This window comes from Arachis ipaensis, chromosome B3 (assembly GCF_059453495.1).
Source record: "Arachis ipaensis isolate K30076 ecotype BB chromosome B3, ASM5945349v1, whole genome shotgun sequence".
Lineage (NCBI taxonomy): Eukaryota > Viridiplantae > Streptophyta > Magnoliopsida > Fabales > Fabaceae > Arachis > Arachis ipaensis.
The window spans coordinates 88,950,874-88,969,155 of record NC_142438.1 but is presented as its reverse complement, the minus strand read 5'-3'; the positions used below and the strand labels follow the sequence as shown (position 1 = coordinate 88,969,155).

At 36.4% G+C, this 18,282-nt stretch overlaps 1 protein-coding gene and 1 non-coding gene across 3 annotated transcripts; both read right to left on the bottom strand.

The window, feature by feature from the left end:
- Positions 1–1,557: 1,557 nt before the first annotated feature.
- On the bottom strand, positions 1,558–7,417 carry GTE4 (global transcription factor group E4). Of its 2 annotated transcripts, none has more exons than XM_088509995.1 (5): positions 4,632–7,417; positions 4,506–4,551; positions 4,301–4,414; positions 4,138–4,206; positions 1,558–2,004 (listed from the first exon to the last, which is right to left on the bottom strand). In XM_088509995.1, the coding sequence occupies exons 1-4, from the start codon at positions 6,834–6,836 to the stop codon at positions 4,148–4,150; spliced, it is 2,424 nt and encodes an 807-aa protein (XP_088366121.1). In that variant the 5' UTR covers positions 6,837–7,417; the 3' UTR covers positions 1,558–2,004; positions 4,138–4,147. The 2 variants fall into 2 exon arrangements, with proteins under 2 accessions (XP_088366121.1, XP_088366122.1); XM_088509996.1 differs by having other exon boundaries at positions 1,560–2,004; positions 4,506–4,545; positions 4,632–7,292.
- Positions 7,418–17,307: 9,890 nt separating this feature from the next.
- LOC148571508 (small nucleolar RNA R71) lies at positions 17,308–17,415 on the bottom strand. Its single transcript, XR_015907841.1, has one exon. It is a non-coding gene; the product is annotated as a small nucleolar RNA R71 (small nucleolar RNA).
- Positions 17,416–18,282: the final 867 nt, after the last annotated feature.

Genomic DNA, 18,282 nt, shown 5'->3' with positions numbered 1-18,282 from the left:
GCGGGTTTAGGCCCATTTGCCATCCCTAACCACCGCCACTGTCATTGCCGTCGCTGCCACCGTCACTGCTACCGCCGTCGCCGCTTCCGATGTCTCAGACAAGAAAAGCCCCAATGAAACCATCTTCAAACCTTCCTTCTCTCGTAGGTTCCATTATGTTACTGATTCAATCTCCCAAACCCCAATTCCAAGTCATCAAGAACTGACTCAGTCTCAACCACGCCCTCTTCTTCTTCAACTGGGCCTTTAACCCTCAACCCAGCCCCAAAAACTACTCTCACTCACCACTATTATGCCACCATAACCGACTCCCTTCTCTCTCACTCTCTCTTTTTCACCGCTCCAACAACTTCTCTATCTCCCTCATTTTGTAATGGAAAAAGTCAAGAACAGAGAGAAGGTTGAACTTGCAATCTTGATGAAGTATGACCATGTGTTTGAAATATAGTGCTAAGCCTATTGAAGATATTTGACGTGTCTAGAGTGATTAATGTTATCTTCTAAGAATCCTTTGATTGTGAGTAAAATTGCGTAAAAAAAACTATTGCCCTAGGCAATGGCAGCGATGTCAGCGGCGTCATTCACTGGTTCTACAAAAGCCAAGAACTTTTCACATGGCTGATGCTTGTTTCCTGGAATTCAAATGGTGGTGGTGGTAGTGGTAAAAAAGAGAATGCGGTTGTGGCAATGGCGGTGGCAATAGTGGTAGTTGGGACGAGAGTTAGCCGAGGAAGGATTTGGGTGGTGGTAGTAGAAAGGGTTAGAAATTTGATATAAGATAAGATAAATTAGGAGGATAGTTTAGAAATTTTAAATAAATTTTTAGAATTTCAGTAGTTTTATCAACAAAAATTCATTTTGTATAGGTACAAAGTTTTTTTTTTTTGGGTAAATTTGTCCCCGTTCTAATATTTATGGATAGAAATAGTTGTTTATCCTAATATTTAAGTGAACATGAACTAAGTTGGATTGGTATAGTAGTTTGCTCACTAGTTCGCTTAAAAAACATCGAGGTTCAAATTTCGCCTTGTGCATGCAGCAAACCCTTAAATGGAACTCCAATCCCTGATAAATTATTCCTTAGCCAACCGACTAGAAGATAACATGAAAAACATAAAAAAAAATATTAGGTAAACATGTGCTTTAATTGTTAAGTTCTAATCCAATCTCTAAACAATTACTATTTCTTTAAATAATAGAAATAAATTTTATGAAACTAACAATTGTTTTATGACATAAAAAATTTTGGATAAAAAATAAAATATATAAAAAAAATGGGAAAAAAATCCAGCCTCAATAGTAAAATAGAACGAAAGAAACATAAAAAGGTTAAAAAAATTAAAGAAAGAAAGAGAAAAGAACGCCACTACGGAAGGAGGAGAAAGGCAAAAGAGAGACCCAAAAACAGGAAATAACGCAAATCAGAGAAAAAATAATATTAATTTTTTAATTCTTTCGGGAGTCTTGATTAAGAATTTAGTTAAACAACGACTAAAATTAATTTAGCATAGTCCCAATAATTAAAATTGTTTTTAACGAGGAGGGTTGAACCACTTATATTTGCGGGAACACAATGCCTTGTTAATTGGGGTTTAGGCTTTTTTCATGGGAAACAAATAATTACTTAAAAGAACTTGGAATTACAGATTACCATTGTATAACACCATGAATCCTGAATCTGCTAGCAAAAAAATCAAAAGGCAAGTCATCAATGGAACTCGACACGCAGCAGTAGTTAGCAATGTACAAATGCTACGGAACCCTAACTAATAACTACCTAATTATGATACAAGAAATCGTGTCAAGAATTCCAACGAAGTCACAAGTAAAGATGGAGACACAGCTGGAACAAATTGGAAGCAAAAATCCTATACTGCATCAGTAGGAGGAGGATGGTGGACATCAGAATGCTCCCTCAATAATCCAACAGATCCATAATCTGTAAGGTCTTCAAAAACCAACTAGCCAAGCACCGAATACCTATTTACTCTACATGTGTGACATCTGCAAACAATTACAAAAAATTAGAAATAGTCAAACAGAACCATAAACCAGCAAAGCACATAAAGATAACAATTTGAGAAAATAGAGAGAGTAAAGAAGATCAAAATGAAGAACCTAGACAGTTAAAAATAGAGAACCGGAAACCAGCATTTCAAAATCAGCAACACAAGCCAATACAGTAAACACCCGATCATTTTTGACAGCTGCTAATAAAGACAGTGGAACAACCAAAAAAAGAAAAATGTAATCCGGATTTAAACAACTCAGGTACTCAAAAAACCACAAATGCCTCTTATAATAGTGCCCACATAAAACAACTAGTTCCAACGAGCAGAACCAAAAAAGACATCTCAGAAGAACAATATTGACATTTTTTCATCCAGTGATAAGTCATAAGTTTGCATTAATCCAAGTATAATCTATTATCATCCGATTAAAAACAGCATCATGAATAACTTATCTATTTAATGCAAAAGCTAATTTTGATTTAGGAGTCCAGCGCTTAAACTCATGATGTACTCAGCAAATACAATTGAACGATAACCAAATTATAAGCTCCAACGCCAACTTAAGTACAGTACATATAACTCGCATATTTTCTTTGGACATTAAAGCTCCAGAGAGAGAATAAATATAGAAGAAAATTTAGTAAACATATTATATAGCACCTGAGATAAATCATACACATTATACAAAAATACAGGGATTGAACAAAATCGAGAAGGAATAGAAAAATACTATTAAGAACCAAATCATCATAAAAGCCAATATACAATTTAAATATACAGAAATCTAACTGACAGTATAGCACCATCGTATCCTTTGATTCCTAAGTGGAAGAGACTAATCTCTTGTTCAATAAATAAAAATACTAGCTCATATGGAGAATGAAAAAGAACAAAATGAACTCAAAATTAGTGGTAACTAACAATAAAATTGGTCCATCGCATGCGTAAACAATAAACATACTTGAAGCAAAAAAGATGGAATAAACTAATTATATCAAAGGAAAGTAAATAGAAGAAATTAGAATCAGTACACAGTGTAGACAATGAAGTTGATATCCATCATATTGCTATATTAGTGTGATTGAAAACCTTGTGATTTCAATACTCTCAAGAATCAAAATTTTTTCCCATGCTTTGGCATTAAAAACAACCACCGTGCCTCACCACTGCCATCATCATTGTTGCCATCACTCCCACCACCTCCATCATCATCAACCATGCTTGTAGGTCTTGCCTTCTATGGATTTTGATATAGATAGACTTAGTGAGGACGGTGGGGAGCAGGGGGCACGGGGCTGGATGTTGGTTGTTAAAGGAAGTGTTGGTGGCAGAGGAACCACCGTGAATAATTTCAAACAAGTTAATTCAAACATATGCTGAACATTGTAATTCAGTTCAACTTTTTTTTCGTTCGAAATCAAACAATTCTCAAAATTAATTCAATTCTCTCAAGAATTATGTTGATCTCTACATAAGTTTTGAAACACACTGTATGCTCATTAATGCTGATATGACTCGGTGGAGTTTAACTAAACCTTGTTCACTTTTTAGAACATGGACTATATCTTGAATGGGGTAACAAAATACCACTAGATGATATCAAAACAGAGGGAGGAAGAAGCAAATGACTATTCATCCGCATGTTTACAAAATAGCTTAAAATTCTTTTACTGACAACCTAAATTGAATATTGAATAGTATAATCTAATTGTAGCATGCTAGCATGGTCCAATTATACAAAATTTAGACAAGTATTCAGTTAGATAATTGCCTCGTAATTACTGAACACATATCACATGACTGACTTTTCAATATGTAACATAAATACGAGTGGGTCGACTCGAATGTGTTTGCAAACAATATACAAGCCGGCAACACCGGAAATGCACTTAACCACACAAACCTTGGCAATTAGGCAAATCATTCATGGCGAGACCATTACTCATAGTGATGGTTAAAAAGAAAAGATTCAAAGCTACATACATGACACTTCAGAATGAAGGATCCTACCTCACTAATACCAGTGTTAACCAAGAAGTAATGATTCGAAAATGATAAAGAATGCATAAACTATAATAGCCACAAAGTATAATGCAGAATAAAACTTCAGAGGCTGTAATTTTACCTGACATAACTCAGGTTCCTTGTGACCCTGCATCAGATCCAGATGCTGAGGAACTGTCACTATCTGAATCTGCAAATGAGTAACAATGGACATTTGACTTCAAAATAAGAAATATCACATATAACAGGCAACATGTGCTAGCTAAAGTTACTAATCAAAGTACCACTTGAAGAAGATCCAGAATCACTGCTTGAGCTGCTTGAACTACTTGACCTACTTGCATTATCAGCTTGATTTCCCCCTTGCACAGGCAAGGATGGATGAACATTTCGTTCTTCTGCTAATAAGAAAGCAATAAACATATCTCTTTAAAAAAAATTGATATAAATAGTGATTCAAATGACAACTCAGATTCTTAGGAATCTCACCTGCTTGTGTTGCTCTAGGGACGTCCAACATAACTGGTACCTGGCTCTAAATAAAGAGATAAAATACATTAGAAATAACGGTCCACCAAAGAGGCAATGCCAATTTGACAAAATTCAATGGTTTACCTTCTGCAGGGCATTCCGCTGAGCTTCTGCTCTAGCTTGTGCAAGCTCCGCCTTCCTCTTGTTTTTACTTAAACTTTTCTTATAGTTCGTCACAAATCTATCAAGCTCCCAGAGTGTCTCAGCATCCACACTATCAATATCAACTTCAATCTCATCATCATGTTGATGAAGTGCTGAATTTCTCTTCTTAATGATCTGTACAATAGCATCAAGCTTCTCTGAAGGTAAACTTTGAAGGTTTGTGCTTAGCTTTTGCTTTTCCTCAAATGTCATGTCTCTTTTATTAGGATCTTTTGCCTTTGGCTTTTTTGGAGCTGGTGTTCTACTTGATGGAGTAATGTTCATGAGTCTCGGAGTGTGAGCCATTGATTCTGACCTATCCAAAATCCTTCTCATATCAAGAGGAGGAGGAGGAAAAGTAGGAACCTTTCTAGAGAGAGGTGATGGGGCAATGGGAGCTGCCCCATAATCTATGGCATATCTCATCTCACGATTGTAATCCGACTCTATTATAGCCCATCGATCCTCAAATATCTTTGAAAGCTGCTCTGCCATTACATGAACATCTTGTCCCTTTGGATTATATGTCATAGCATTCCGAAGAGTGAGTCTCACATCCTCTGCAAACTCCTTTGGAGATTTGTACCAATTCTTGCTCAGCCTTGACTTCACAGTACCCAAGTCCATTGGATGGGTGATAATACTAAAATAATCATGCAAACCAAGTCCTTCAACATCAACTGGAGAATTAAATACCCAACCGTGTTTGTGTTTCATCAATTTTCCAAGCAATGAACTACAGCTCTTAAGAAACTTGGATCCCATACCAAGACCATGTCCAATTTCTCTCCCACCATGTTTCTTCAAATTCAATTTTGACTTCTTGTTGCTCTCTGCAGGTGGGAATTTATCTTTTGCAAGCAAGAACTCTGAATTACGATAAAACTGGTTTGCTTTAGGCGTTCTCTTCTCCTTTTCAATGTTTTCACCAACCCCTTGGTTATTCTCTAACACTGGTAAACACAAATGCTGATAAGGCCTTATAGACTCTCGTGGAACACCAGCAGAAACCACCTCTGATAGAGAACGCTTTGCTCCACTTCCATTATCAACCCCATCACTAGGTAAAACGCTCAACTGACCATACCCATCAACCTGCCCCTGTTTCCGTTCAATCCTTCCAACAAGATTCCTTACTACATCAAGCTCATTTTCAAGCTTCCATCGAAGCTCTCGCATCTCCTGCTTCGACCTTGAGGACAAATTGATCTTAATTCTGTCCTGCAGCACTGGTGCCAGAGCCTCACTCCCTGAAGGCAAGTTCTGGGTGCTAGGAGCTACACCGCCACTCAGAGGTTCATCATTATGGTGTCGGATATCAGGGCCAGAAGCTTCTTCCTGTGGATGGTTGTAGGAGTCATTAGAAAGCTGTACTACGGGAGGCTGAACAGAATTCCCTTCCTGCATGGCTGAATCCCCATCCTCCAACCTTGAACTCTCCTCAGCTCTTGAACTCTCTTGCGGCCGAGCAGAATTCCCATCCTCCAATCTTGAACCCTCTTTTGGCCGAGCAGAATCCCCATCCTCCAATCTTGAACTCTCTTGTGGTTGTGGCTGAGCAGAATCCTCATCTTCTAACCTTGAACTCTCTTGGGGCTGAGCTGAATCCTTATCCTCTAATATTGAACTCTCTTGCTGCTGAGCAGAGCTCCCATCCTTTAGCGTTGAATTCACTTGAGGCTGCACCAAATCCACATCCTCCAGCACAGCTGTTAGCCGCTGTACTGGCTGTGCTGCTGGTGCAGGTGACTCGGCCAATACCACATCATGACTCTTATCCATTGGCCCATCCCTGTCAATATTCTTGACAGTACGGTCATAGCTTCTGTCAGGTATATTGTTAGTATCGGTGGCAGTGGGAGAGATGGCACTGGGAGTGCCTGTGGTGGCTGCAGTAGTGTCCGCAGCATCGGCCGTGGCACTTGTAGCAGTAGCAGTGTCGTCGTGTTTGGAAGTTGCGGTGTTCTCATTTTTGGCAGTAGAAGTATGGTCGTTTTTAGCGGTGGCGGTGGCGGTGGCGGTGTTCAGGGCGTTGAGGTCTTTCTTGGTGCTTTTGAAGACTCTTCTTGTATACACCTTCCTCTCCGAGAATCTCTGCTTTTCTTTGGCTCCTTCATCTACTCCATCTATAGGTCCCGAAGCCATACATGCATCCAAAACCCTAATTCGAACACCAGCCCCCAAAATCCCCAAAATCCTAGGGTTTTAAACCCAAAAATTAACAATCCGGCAGAAGGAAAAATAAATAGAACAGAAATAGGTACCTAAACCTAGAATCCCTAGGGCTTCATTCCACAGCCAAATCAACCACCGAAATTCCTAGGGCTCACTCGAAACCTTCCCCAAATCAAGGGAAGAAACTACCAGAGCAAAGAAAACGTATCAAGGAGAGAAAGGAACAGTAGGGTTTCGATGCTCGTTTACCTGTGCGTTCCGATCAGATCTCTCTTTCTCTCTCAGTCTCTCTCGTTGTTTCTCTCACTAGAACTTCGTCTTTCTCTCTCTTGGTCGAAACGATTGTCGTTTAAACGAATCGTCACATGTGTTCGGCAACTGAGGGTTCGTGTAGAAGCGTCAACAAAACGAAGCGTTTGGAGCTGTGAAGAGCCGTGCCAGGGGCGGGAAGCATTATATTAGCCAAAATTCGGGATGTAGACTCACGTGAAAATGTATAACATGCAGTTCACGCACCAATGAGGAAGGTCTTTCCTAGGAAAGTGCGAACCACGATAAAAGTAAAGCGCGAGGGGCTTTTATGGCCGAGAGTCTCGTTGGAGAAAATTGTATGTTTCCATAGTAAAAGCAGTGGCGCGTGTTGAGTAACCTCTCGTTATGTGGATTGCTGGTGGCGTTCAATGCTCAAAACTTTCGTACACGCGCTAGTATCGTGGTTTAGACTATTGATCCTTCGTTTTTTTCTTTCCTATTTCGGGTGGGCAAACGGGCTTCATTATGGGTCAAAACCTAAATGCTCGGATTGGATTGTCTTTCTCAGCTTGTGAAATATTTTTACCGAAAAGCTTAGGAGAAGAAGCAGTGTTTAGTAATTTGGGTAATCATTTCTCAACATAAATATTAAATTATTTTTAATAAATTATTAATTAATTTATATATATAAATTTTAATAAATATCAGTATAAATTAGAATTTTTTATTTTAATAAATAATTTAAAAAATATTTACCAAAATAAATACCCTTTTCTTATCTTGTTTATACTGTAAACGATATTATTTTGCACATATCTTATTTACAGTGTAAACCAAATAACATGTGTAAACGAGATATATGAAAACGAGATAACATGTATCTCGTTTAATTATCACGAGATATATGTATTTATAAATAATTAAATATAATTTTTGAAAATAATAAAAAATATTAATGATTTAAATTGGACCAAACTCTTAAAAATAAAACGTTTCAACTAATAGGAAAGAGGGACGATTTTAAATAATAAGAAAAATAAGCAATCCATTTTAAATAATAGAAAAGATGAACTGTTCAACTGCCCACTATTAACACATTTACTTTTCATTTTAAATAATAAAATACATATAAGATAAATACCATATATGTAATTCCATTATTAATAATAGATTATAGACAAATTTCTAAAAATAAAATTTTATGAATCAATCAGTAATTTTTTATTTTTTTTTAAAGTAGTCCAAACTTATCAATATTTAATAATATGATTTCACAAGTTATAATATGTGATATTAGTCATTGTTATATATATGAAAAATGTGACTTTTTTTTTAGATGACAAAAGGGGTCGAAGACCCCAAAAAGAAAACTAACAAGAACCCCTTAAAATGGGAGAACCAGACAAGTCACGCATAATTATCATAGCTGTATCCGTGGGAGCAACTTCAAAGAGGTGAAGGCCAAAGGGAAGATTATGGCCCTTCTTGGCAAGGTTGTTGGTGCACGAAATTGTGATCATCAATGGCGCCATCAACATGGTACGCTCAATTGTAATCTCAACTTTTTATCACAACTTCGCACAACTAACCAGCAAGTGTACTAGGTCGTCCAAGTAATAAACCTTACGCGAGTAAAGGTCGATCCCACGGAGATTGTTGGTATGAAGCAAGCTATGGTCACCTTGTAAATCTCAGTCAGGCGGATATCAAAAGGTTATGGAGTTTTCGAAATTAAATAAGAAGTAAACATAAAATAAGGATAGAAATACTTATGTAATTCATTGGTTAGAATTTCAGATAAGCGTATAGAGATGCATTCGTTCCTCTGAACCTCTACTTTTCTGCTGTTTTCATCCAATCAATCTTACTCCTTTCCATGGCTGGCTTTATGTAAGGACATCACCGTTGTCAATGGTTACTTTTGATCCTCTCTGAAAAATGGTCCGATGCACTGTCACTGCATGGCTAATCGTCTGGAGGCATCACCCTTGCCAATGGCTGCATCCCATCCTCTTGTGAAAATGGTCCAAATGCTCTGTCATAGCACGGCTAATCATCTGAGGTTCTCGATCATGCTGGAATAGGATTCACTCTCCTTTTGCATCTGTCACTACGCCCAGCACTCGCGAGTTTGAAGTTCATCACAGTCATTCAATCCCAGAGTCCTACTCGAAATACCACAGACAAGGTTTAGACTTTTCGGACTCTCATGAATGTCGCCATCAATCTAGCTTATACCACGAAGATTCTGATTAAGAGATCCAAGAGATACTCATTCAATCTAAGGTAGAACGGAAGTGGTTGTCAGGCACGCGTTCATAAGGAATGATGATGATTGTCACGTTCATCACATTCAGGTTGAAGTGCGAATGAATATCTTAGAAGCGGAATAAGTTGATTTGAATAGAAAAACAGTAGTACTTTGCATTAATCTTTGAGGAACAGCAGAGCTCCACACCTTAATCTATGGAGTGTAGAAACTCTACCGTTGAAAATACATAAGTGAAAGGTCCAGGCATGGCCGAATGGCCAGCCCCCAAACGTGATCAATAGATCAAAATATAATCCAAAGATGTTCAAAGATGTCTAATACAATAGTAAAAAGTCCTATTTATAATAAACTAGCTACTAGGGTTTACAGAAGTAAGTAATTGATACATAAATTCACTTCCGGGGCCCACTTGGTGTGTGCTTGGGCTGAGCTTGAATGTTACACGTGCAGAGGTTCTTTCTGGAGCTGAACGCCAGGTTGTAACGTATTTCTGGCGTTCAACTCTGGTTTGTGACTTGTTTCTGGCGTTTAACTCCAAACAGCAGCATAGAACTGGTGTTCAACGCCCTTTTACGTCGTCTAAAATCATTCAAAGTATGGACTATTATATATTGCTGGAAAGCCCTGGATGTCTACTTTCCAACACAATTGGAAGCGTGCTATTTTGAGTTCTGTAGCTCCAGAAAATCCACTTTGAGTGCAGGGAGGTCAGAATCCAACAGCATCAGCAGTCTTTCTTCAACCTCTGAATCTGATTTTTGCTCAAGTCCCTCAATTTCAGCCAGAAAATACCTGAAATCACAGAAAAATACACAAACTCATAGTAAAGTCCAGAAATGTGAATTTAACATAAAAACTAATAAAAATATCCCTAAAAGTAACTAGATTCTACTAAAAACATACTAAAAACAATGCCAAAAAGTGTATAAATTATCCGCTCATCACAATACCAAACTTAAATTATTGCTTGTCCCCAAGCAACTGAAAATCAAATAGGATAAAAAGAAGAGAATATACTATAAATTCCAAACTATCAATGAAACATAGCTCCAATCAGATGAGCGGGACTTGTAGCTTTTTGCCTCTTGAATAGTTTTGGCATCTCACTTTATCCATTGAAGTTCAGAATGATTGGCTTCTATAGGAACTCAGAGTTCAGATAGTGTTATTGATTCTCCTAGTTCAGTATGACGATTTCGCACACCAAGTTTTTGGCGCCGTTGCCGGGGATTGTTCGAGTTTGGACAACTGACGGTTCGTCTTGTTGCTCAGATTAGGTAACTTTATTTTAATTTTAAGTTTTTGTTTTTATTCTTTTAATTTTCAAAAAAAATTTCCAAAAGAAAAAATTAATTTATGTTCTTCAGAATTTTTAAGAATGAATTCTAGAGTTTCATGAAGCATGATGAAGCCTGGCTGGCTGTAAAGCCATGTCTAATTCTTGGACTGAGGCTTCCACTTATAAGTATATGAAGTTGGATGAAGTATCAGCTGTTGTATGCTTGATAGGTATCTGCTGAAGCTTGGCTGGCCATTGGCCATGTCTAGTGTTTTGGACCGGAGCTTTCACTGAAAGCTTGGCTGGCTAGTAAGACATGTCTAATTCCTGGACTGAAGTTTTAGACTAAGAGTGCAGGATTCCTGGAATTCATATTAAAAATTTTGGAATCCTTATTTTCCTTTTTCAAATAAATTTCGAAAAATAACAAAAAAATTCATAAAATCAAAAAAATTCAAAAAAATATTTTTGTGTTTCTTGTTTGAGTCCTAAGTCAATTTTTAAGTTTGGTGTCAATTGCATTTTTCTAAAAATTTATGTAATTTTCGAAAAAACATGCATTCATAGTGTTCTTCATGATCTTCAAGTTGTTCTTGGTAAGTCTTCTTGTTTGATCTTTAAATTTTCTTGTTTTATGTCTTTTCTTGTTTTTCATATGCATTTTTTTCGTTTGTTAGAATCTAAGCATTAAAGATTTCTAAGTTTGGTGTCTTGCATGTTTTTCTTTTCTTGAAAATTTTCAAAAAAATAAGTCTTGATGTTCATCTTGATCTTCAAAGTGTTCTTGGTGTTCATCTTGACATTCATAGTGTTCTTGCATACATTCATTGTTTTGATCTAAAAAATTCTCATGCATTGAGTCTTTTTCATGTTTTTCTCTTTCTTCATTAAAAATTCAAAAATAAAAAAAAATATCTTTCCCTTTTTCACTCATAAATTTTCAAAAATTTGAGTTGACTTTTTCAAAACTTTTTAAAATTTAGTTGTTTTTTATGAGTCAAATCAAATTTTCAATTTAAAAATCTTATCTTTTTCAAAAATCATATCTTTTTCATTTTTCTTATTTATTTTCGAAAATTTTAAAAATATTTTTCAAAAATTTTTTTCTTAATTTTATATCATATTTTCGAAAATATCATCAACAATTAATGTTTTTGTTCAAAAATTTCAAGTTTGTTACTTACTTGTTAAGAAAGATTCAAACTTTAAGTTCTAGAATCATATCTTGTGATTTCTTGTGGGTCAAGTCATTAATTGTGATTTTAAAAATAAAATCTTTTTCAAAACTAATTTCAATCATATCTTTTCAAAAATATCTTTTTATCTTATCTTTGTCAAAATCATATCTTTTTAATCATACCTCTTCATATCATATCTTTTTCAAATATCTTTTCTAACTTCTTATTTTCTTATCTTTTAAAAATTGATTTTCAAAATTTGTTTCAACAAACTAATTAACTTTTTATTTGTTTCTTATCTCTTTCAAAACTACCTAACTAACTATCCCTCTCTAATTTTCAAAAATATCTCCCTCTTTTTCAAAAAAAAATTCTTTTTAGTTAATTAATTGTTTAAATTTTAATTTTAATTTTAATTCTTCTTTAATTTTCGAAAATCATCAACTTCTTTTCAAAAATTAATTTTCGAAATTCCCTCTCCCTCATCTCCTTCTATTTATTTATTAATTTACTAACACTTCTCCTCACCTCATATCTATGCTCCTATCCTCACCCTTGTGTTTGGATTATCCATTCTTCTTCACTCTTATTCCCTTTCTTCTTCTACTCACACAAAGAAACCTCTCTCTACTGAGGCAAAGAGGATCCCTATTATTATTTTCTTTGTTATTCCCTTCTTTGTCATATGAGCAGGAGCAAGGACAAGAACATTCTTGTTGAAGCAGATCCTGAACCTGAAAGGACTCTGAAAAGGAAACTAAGAGAAGTTAAAATACAACAATCCAGAGACAACCTTACAGGAATTTTTGAACAAGAAAAGGAGATGGCAGCCGAACCTAACAACAATAATGCAAGGAGGATGCTTGGTGACTTTACTGCACCTAATTCCAATTTACATGGAAGAAGCATCTCCATTCCTGCCATTGGAGCAAACAATTTTGAGCTGAAACCTCAATTAGTTTCTCTAATGCAGCAGAACTGCAAGTTTCATGGACTTCCATCTGAAGATCCTTTTCAGTTCTTGACTGAATTCTTGCAGATCTGTGATACTGTTAAGACTAATGGAGTAGATCCCGAAGTCTACAGGCTTATGCTTTTCCCGTTTGCTGTAAGAGACAGAGCTAGAGTGTGGTTGGACTTTCAACCCAAAGATAGCCTAAACTCTTGGGATAAGCTGGTCACGACTTTCTTAGCCAAGTTCTTTCCTCCTCAAAAGCTGAGTAAGCTTAAAGTGGACGTTCAAACCTTCAGACAGAAAGGAGGTGAATCCCTCTATGAAGCTTGGGAGAGATATAAGCAACTGACCAAAAAGTGTCCTTCTGACATGCTTTCAGAATGGACCATCCTGGATATATTTGATGAGCGGATAATTTATACGCTTTTTAACATTGTTTTTAGTATGTTTTTAGTAGGATCTAGTTACTTTTAGGGATGTTTTCATTAGTTTTTATGTTAAATTCACATTTCTGGACTTTACTATGAGTTTGTGTATTTTTCTGTGATTTCAGGTATTTTCTGGCTGAAATTGAGGGACTTGAGCAGAAATCAGATTTAGAGGTTGAAGAAGGACTGCTGATGCTGTTGGATTCTGACCTCCCTGCACTCAAAGTGGATTTTCTGGAGCTACAGAACTCGAAATGGCACGCTTCCAATTGCGTTGGAAAGTAGACTTCCAGGGCTTTCCAGAAATATATAATAGTTCATACTTTGGCCAAGAATAGACGATGTAAACTGGCGTTCAACGCCAGCTTTCTGCCCAAATCTGGAGTCCAGCGCCAGAAAAGGAGCCAAAACCAGAGTTGAACGCCCAAACTGGCACAAAAGCTGGCGTTCAACTCCAGAAAGGACCTCTACACGTGCAACACTCAAGCTCAGCCCAAGCACACACCTAGTGGGCCCCGGAAGTGGATTTATGCATCAATTACTTACTTCTGTAAACCCTAGTAGCTAGATTATTATAAATAGGACCTTTTACTATTGTATTAGGAATCTTTGATCAGTTGTATGCTATCTTAGATCACGTTTGAGGGCTGGCCTCTCGGCCATGCCTGGACCTTTCACTTATGTATTTTCAACGGTAGAGTTTCTACACTCCATAGATTAAGGTGTGGAGCTCTGCTGTTCCTCAAAGATTAATGCAAAGTACTACTGTTTTCTATTCAATTCATCTTATTTCGCTTCTAAGATATTCATTCGCACTTCAACCTGAATGTGATGAATGTGACAATCATCATCATTCCCTATGAACACGTGCCTGACAACCACTTTCGTTCTACATTAGAATTGAATGAGTATCTCTTAGATCTCTTAATCGGAATCTTCGTGGTGTAAGCTAGAATGATGGCAGCATTTAAGAGAATTCGGAAGGTCTAAACCTTGTCTGTGGTATTCCGAGTAGGATTCAATGATTGAATGACTGTGACGAGCTCCAAACTCGCGATTGCTGGGCGTTAGTGACAGACGCAAAAGGATAGTAAATCCTATTCCAGCATGATCGAGAACCGACAGATGAATAGCCGTGCCGTGACAGGGTGCGTTGACCATTTTCACTGAGAGGATAAGATGAAGCCATTGACAAGGGTGATGCCTCCAGACGATTAGCCGTGCCGTGACAGGGCATTGGATCATTTTCCCGAGAGATGACCAAAAGTAGCCATTGACAGTGGTGATGTCAGCCATGGAAAGGAGTAAGACTGACTGGATGAAGATAGCAGGAAAGCAGAGGTTCAGAGGAACGAAAGCATCTCTATTCGCTTATCTGAAATTCTCACCAATAAATTACATAAGTATTTCTATTCCTATTCTATTATTTATTTTCAAAAACCCATTACTATTTTATATCCGCCTGACTACGATTTACAAGGTGACCATAGCTTGCTTCATACCGACAATCTCCGTGGGATTCGACCCTTACTCACGTAAGGTATTACTTGAACGACCTAGTGCACTTGCTGGTTAGTTATGTGAAGTTGTGAAGATATGTTTAGACCATGGTTCTGTGCATCCGTTTTTGGTGCCATTGCCGGGGAATCAATTTCGAACAACAATTCACAACCTAAGTAGCAATTTCGCATACCAAGTTTTTGGCGCCGTTGCCGGGGATTGTTTGAGTTTGGACAACTAACGGTTCATCCTGTTGCTCAGATTAGGTAATTTTCTTTTTGTTTTCTTTTCAAAAAAATTTTCAAAAATATTTCAAAATTTTCTCACCTGTTTTCGAAAAAAAATTTAGATTCAAAATTTTTAAGAATGAATTCTAGTGTTTCATGAAGCATGTGAAGCCTGGCTGGCTATAAAGCCATGTCTAAATTCTTTTGGACTGAGGCTTCCAACCATCAGCTGTTATACGACTGTAGGGTATGTCAGGCATGTCATGTCTGAATTACATGCTGAAGCTTGGCTGGCCATTGGCCATGTCTAGTGTCTTGGACCGGAGCTTTCATTGAAAGCTTGGCTGGCTAGTGAGCCATGTCTAATTCCTGGACTGAAGCTTTAGACTAACATGGCAAGATTCCTGGAATTCATATTAAAAATTTTGGAATCCTTATTTTCTCTTTTCTAAATAATTTTCGAAAAATATAAAATAAAAATCCAAAAAAATTAGAAAATCATAAAAAATAAAAAAAATATTTTGTGTTTCTTGTTTGAGTCTTGAGTCATGTTATAAGTTTGGTGTCAATTGCATGTGCATCTTGCATTTTTCGAAAATTCTCATGCATTCATAGTGTTCTTCATGATCTTCAAGTTGTTCTTGGTAAGTCTTCTTGTTTGATCTTTGCATTTGCATGTTTTGTGTCTTTTCTTATTTTTCATATGCATTCTTGAATTCTTAGTGTCTAAGCATTAAAGAATTCGAAGTTTGGTGTCTTGCATATTTTCCTTGCATTAAAAATTTTTCAAAAATATGTTCTTGGTGTTCATCTTGACATTCATAGTGTTCTTGGTGTTCATCTTGACATTCATAGCATTCATGCATGCGTTCATTGTTTTGATCTAAAAATTTCATGCATTGCATCTTTTTAGTGTTTTTCTCTCTCATCATAAAAATTCAAAAATAAAAAAAAATATCTTTCCCTCTTTCTCTCTCATAAATTCGAAAATTAGATTTGACTTTTTTCAAAAATTTTTAAAATCTAGTTGTTTTTATGAGTCAAATCAAATTTTCAATTTAAAAATCTCATCTTTTTCAAAATCTTTTTCAAAAATCAAATCTTTTTCAAATTTCTTAGTTATTTTCGAAAATTCCAAAAATATTTTTCAAAAATCTTTTTCTTAATTTTACATCAAATTTTTGAAAATAACATCACCAATTAATGTTTTGATTAAAAAATTTCAAGTTTGTTACTTACTTGTTAAGAAAGATTCAAACTTTAAGTTCTAGAATCATATCTTGTGATTTCTTGTGAATCAAGTCATTAATTGTGATTTTAAAAATTAAATATTTTTTAAAACTAATTTTTATCATATCTTTTCAAAAATATATTCTCATCTTATCTTTTTCAAAAATTTGATTTCAAAATATCTTTTCTAACCTCCTAACTTCTTATCTTTTCAAAATATCTTTTCAAAATTTGTTTCAACTAACTAACTTTTTGTTTGTTTCTCATCTTTTTCAAAACTACCTAACTAACTCTCTCTCTCTAATTTTCGAAAATATCTCCCCCTTTTTCAAAATTTCTTTAAACTAATCATTTTATTATTTTTTATTTGAATTTTCGAAAACTACTAACCTTTTTCAAAAACTATTTTCAAAAATCACTAACTCTTTTTCAAAAAAAAAAAAATATATTTTCGAAAATCCTTCACCCTCTCTCTCTCTTTCTGATTTCAGATTTTTCTCTTCTTCTTTTCTTCTACTAACAATAAGGAACTTCTTTACTGTGACATAGAGGATTCCTCTTCTTTTCTTTTTCTCTCCTCTTTCTTATGAGCAGGGACAGAGAAAAAGGCATTCTTGTTGAAGCTAATCCAGAACCTGAAAGGACTCTGAAGAGGAAATTAAGAGAAGCTAAATTACAACAATCCAGAGACAACTTGATTGAAAATTTCGAACAAGTAAAGGAGATGGCAGCCGAACCCAACAACAATGCAAGGAGAATGCTTGGTGACTTTACTGCACCAAATTCCAATTTACATGGAAGAAGCATCTCCATTCCTGCCATTGGAGCAAACAACTTTGAGCTGAAACCTCAATTAGTTTCTCTAATGCAGCAAAACTGCAAGTTTCATAGACTTCCATCTGAAGATCCTTTTCAGTTCTTAACTGAATTCTTGCAGATCTGTGATACTGTTAAGACTAATGGAGTAGATCCTGAAGTCTACAGGCTCATGCTTTTCCCTTTTACTGTAAGAGACAGAGCTAGAGTGTGGTTGGACTCTCAACCCAGAGATAGCCTGAACTCTTGGGATAAGCTGGTCACGGCTTTCTTAGCCAAGTTCTTTCCTCCTCAAAAGCTGAGCAAGCTTAGAGTGGATGTTCAAACTTTCAAACAGAAAGAAGGTGAATCCCTCTATGAAGCTTGGGAAAGATACAAACAGTTGACCAAAAAGTGTCCTTCTGACATGCTTTCAGAATGGACCATCCTGGATATATTCTATGATGGTTTATCTGAGCTATCAAAGATGTCACTGGACACTTCTGCAGGTGGATCCATTCACCTAAAGAAAACGCCTGCAGAAGCTCAAGAACTCATTGACATGGTTGCTAGTAACCAGTTCATGTACACTTCTGAGAGGAATCCTGTGAATAATGGGACACCTATGAAGAAGGGAGTTCTTGAAGTTGATACTCTGAATGCCATATTGGCTCAGAATAAAATATTGACTCAGCAAGTCAATATGATTTCTCAGAGTCTGAATGGAATGCAAGCTGCATCCAACAGTACTCAAGAGGCTTCTTATGAAGAAGAAGCTTATGATCCTGAGAACCCTGCAATAGCAGAGGTGAATTACTTAGGTGAACCTTATGGAAACACCTATAACTCATCATGGAGAAATCATCCAAATTTCTCATGGAAGGATCAAAAGCCTCAACAAGGCTTTAATAATGGTGGAAGAAACAGGTTTAATAACAATAAACTTTTTCCATCATCCACTCAGCAACAGACAGAGAACTCTGAACAAAATACTTCTAATTTAACAAACTTAGTCTCTGATCTATCTAAGGCCACTGTAAGTTTCATGAATGAAACAAGATCTTCCATTAGAAATCTGGAAGCACAAGTGGGCCAGCTGAGTAAAAGGATCACTGAAATCCCTCCCAGTACTCTCCCAAGCAATACAGAAGAGAATCCAAAAGGAGAGTGCAAGGCCATTGACATAAGCACCATGGCCGAACCCAATGAGGGAGAGGAGGACGTGAATCCCAAGGAGGAAGACCTCCTAGGACGTCCAGTGGTCAATAAGGAGCTTCCCTCTGAGGAACCAAAGGACTCT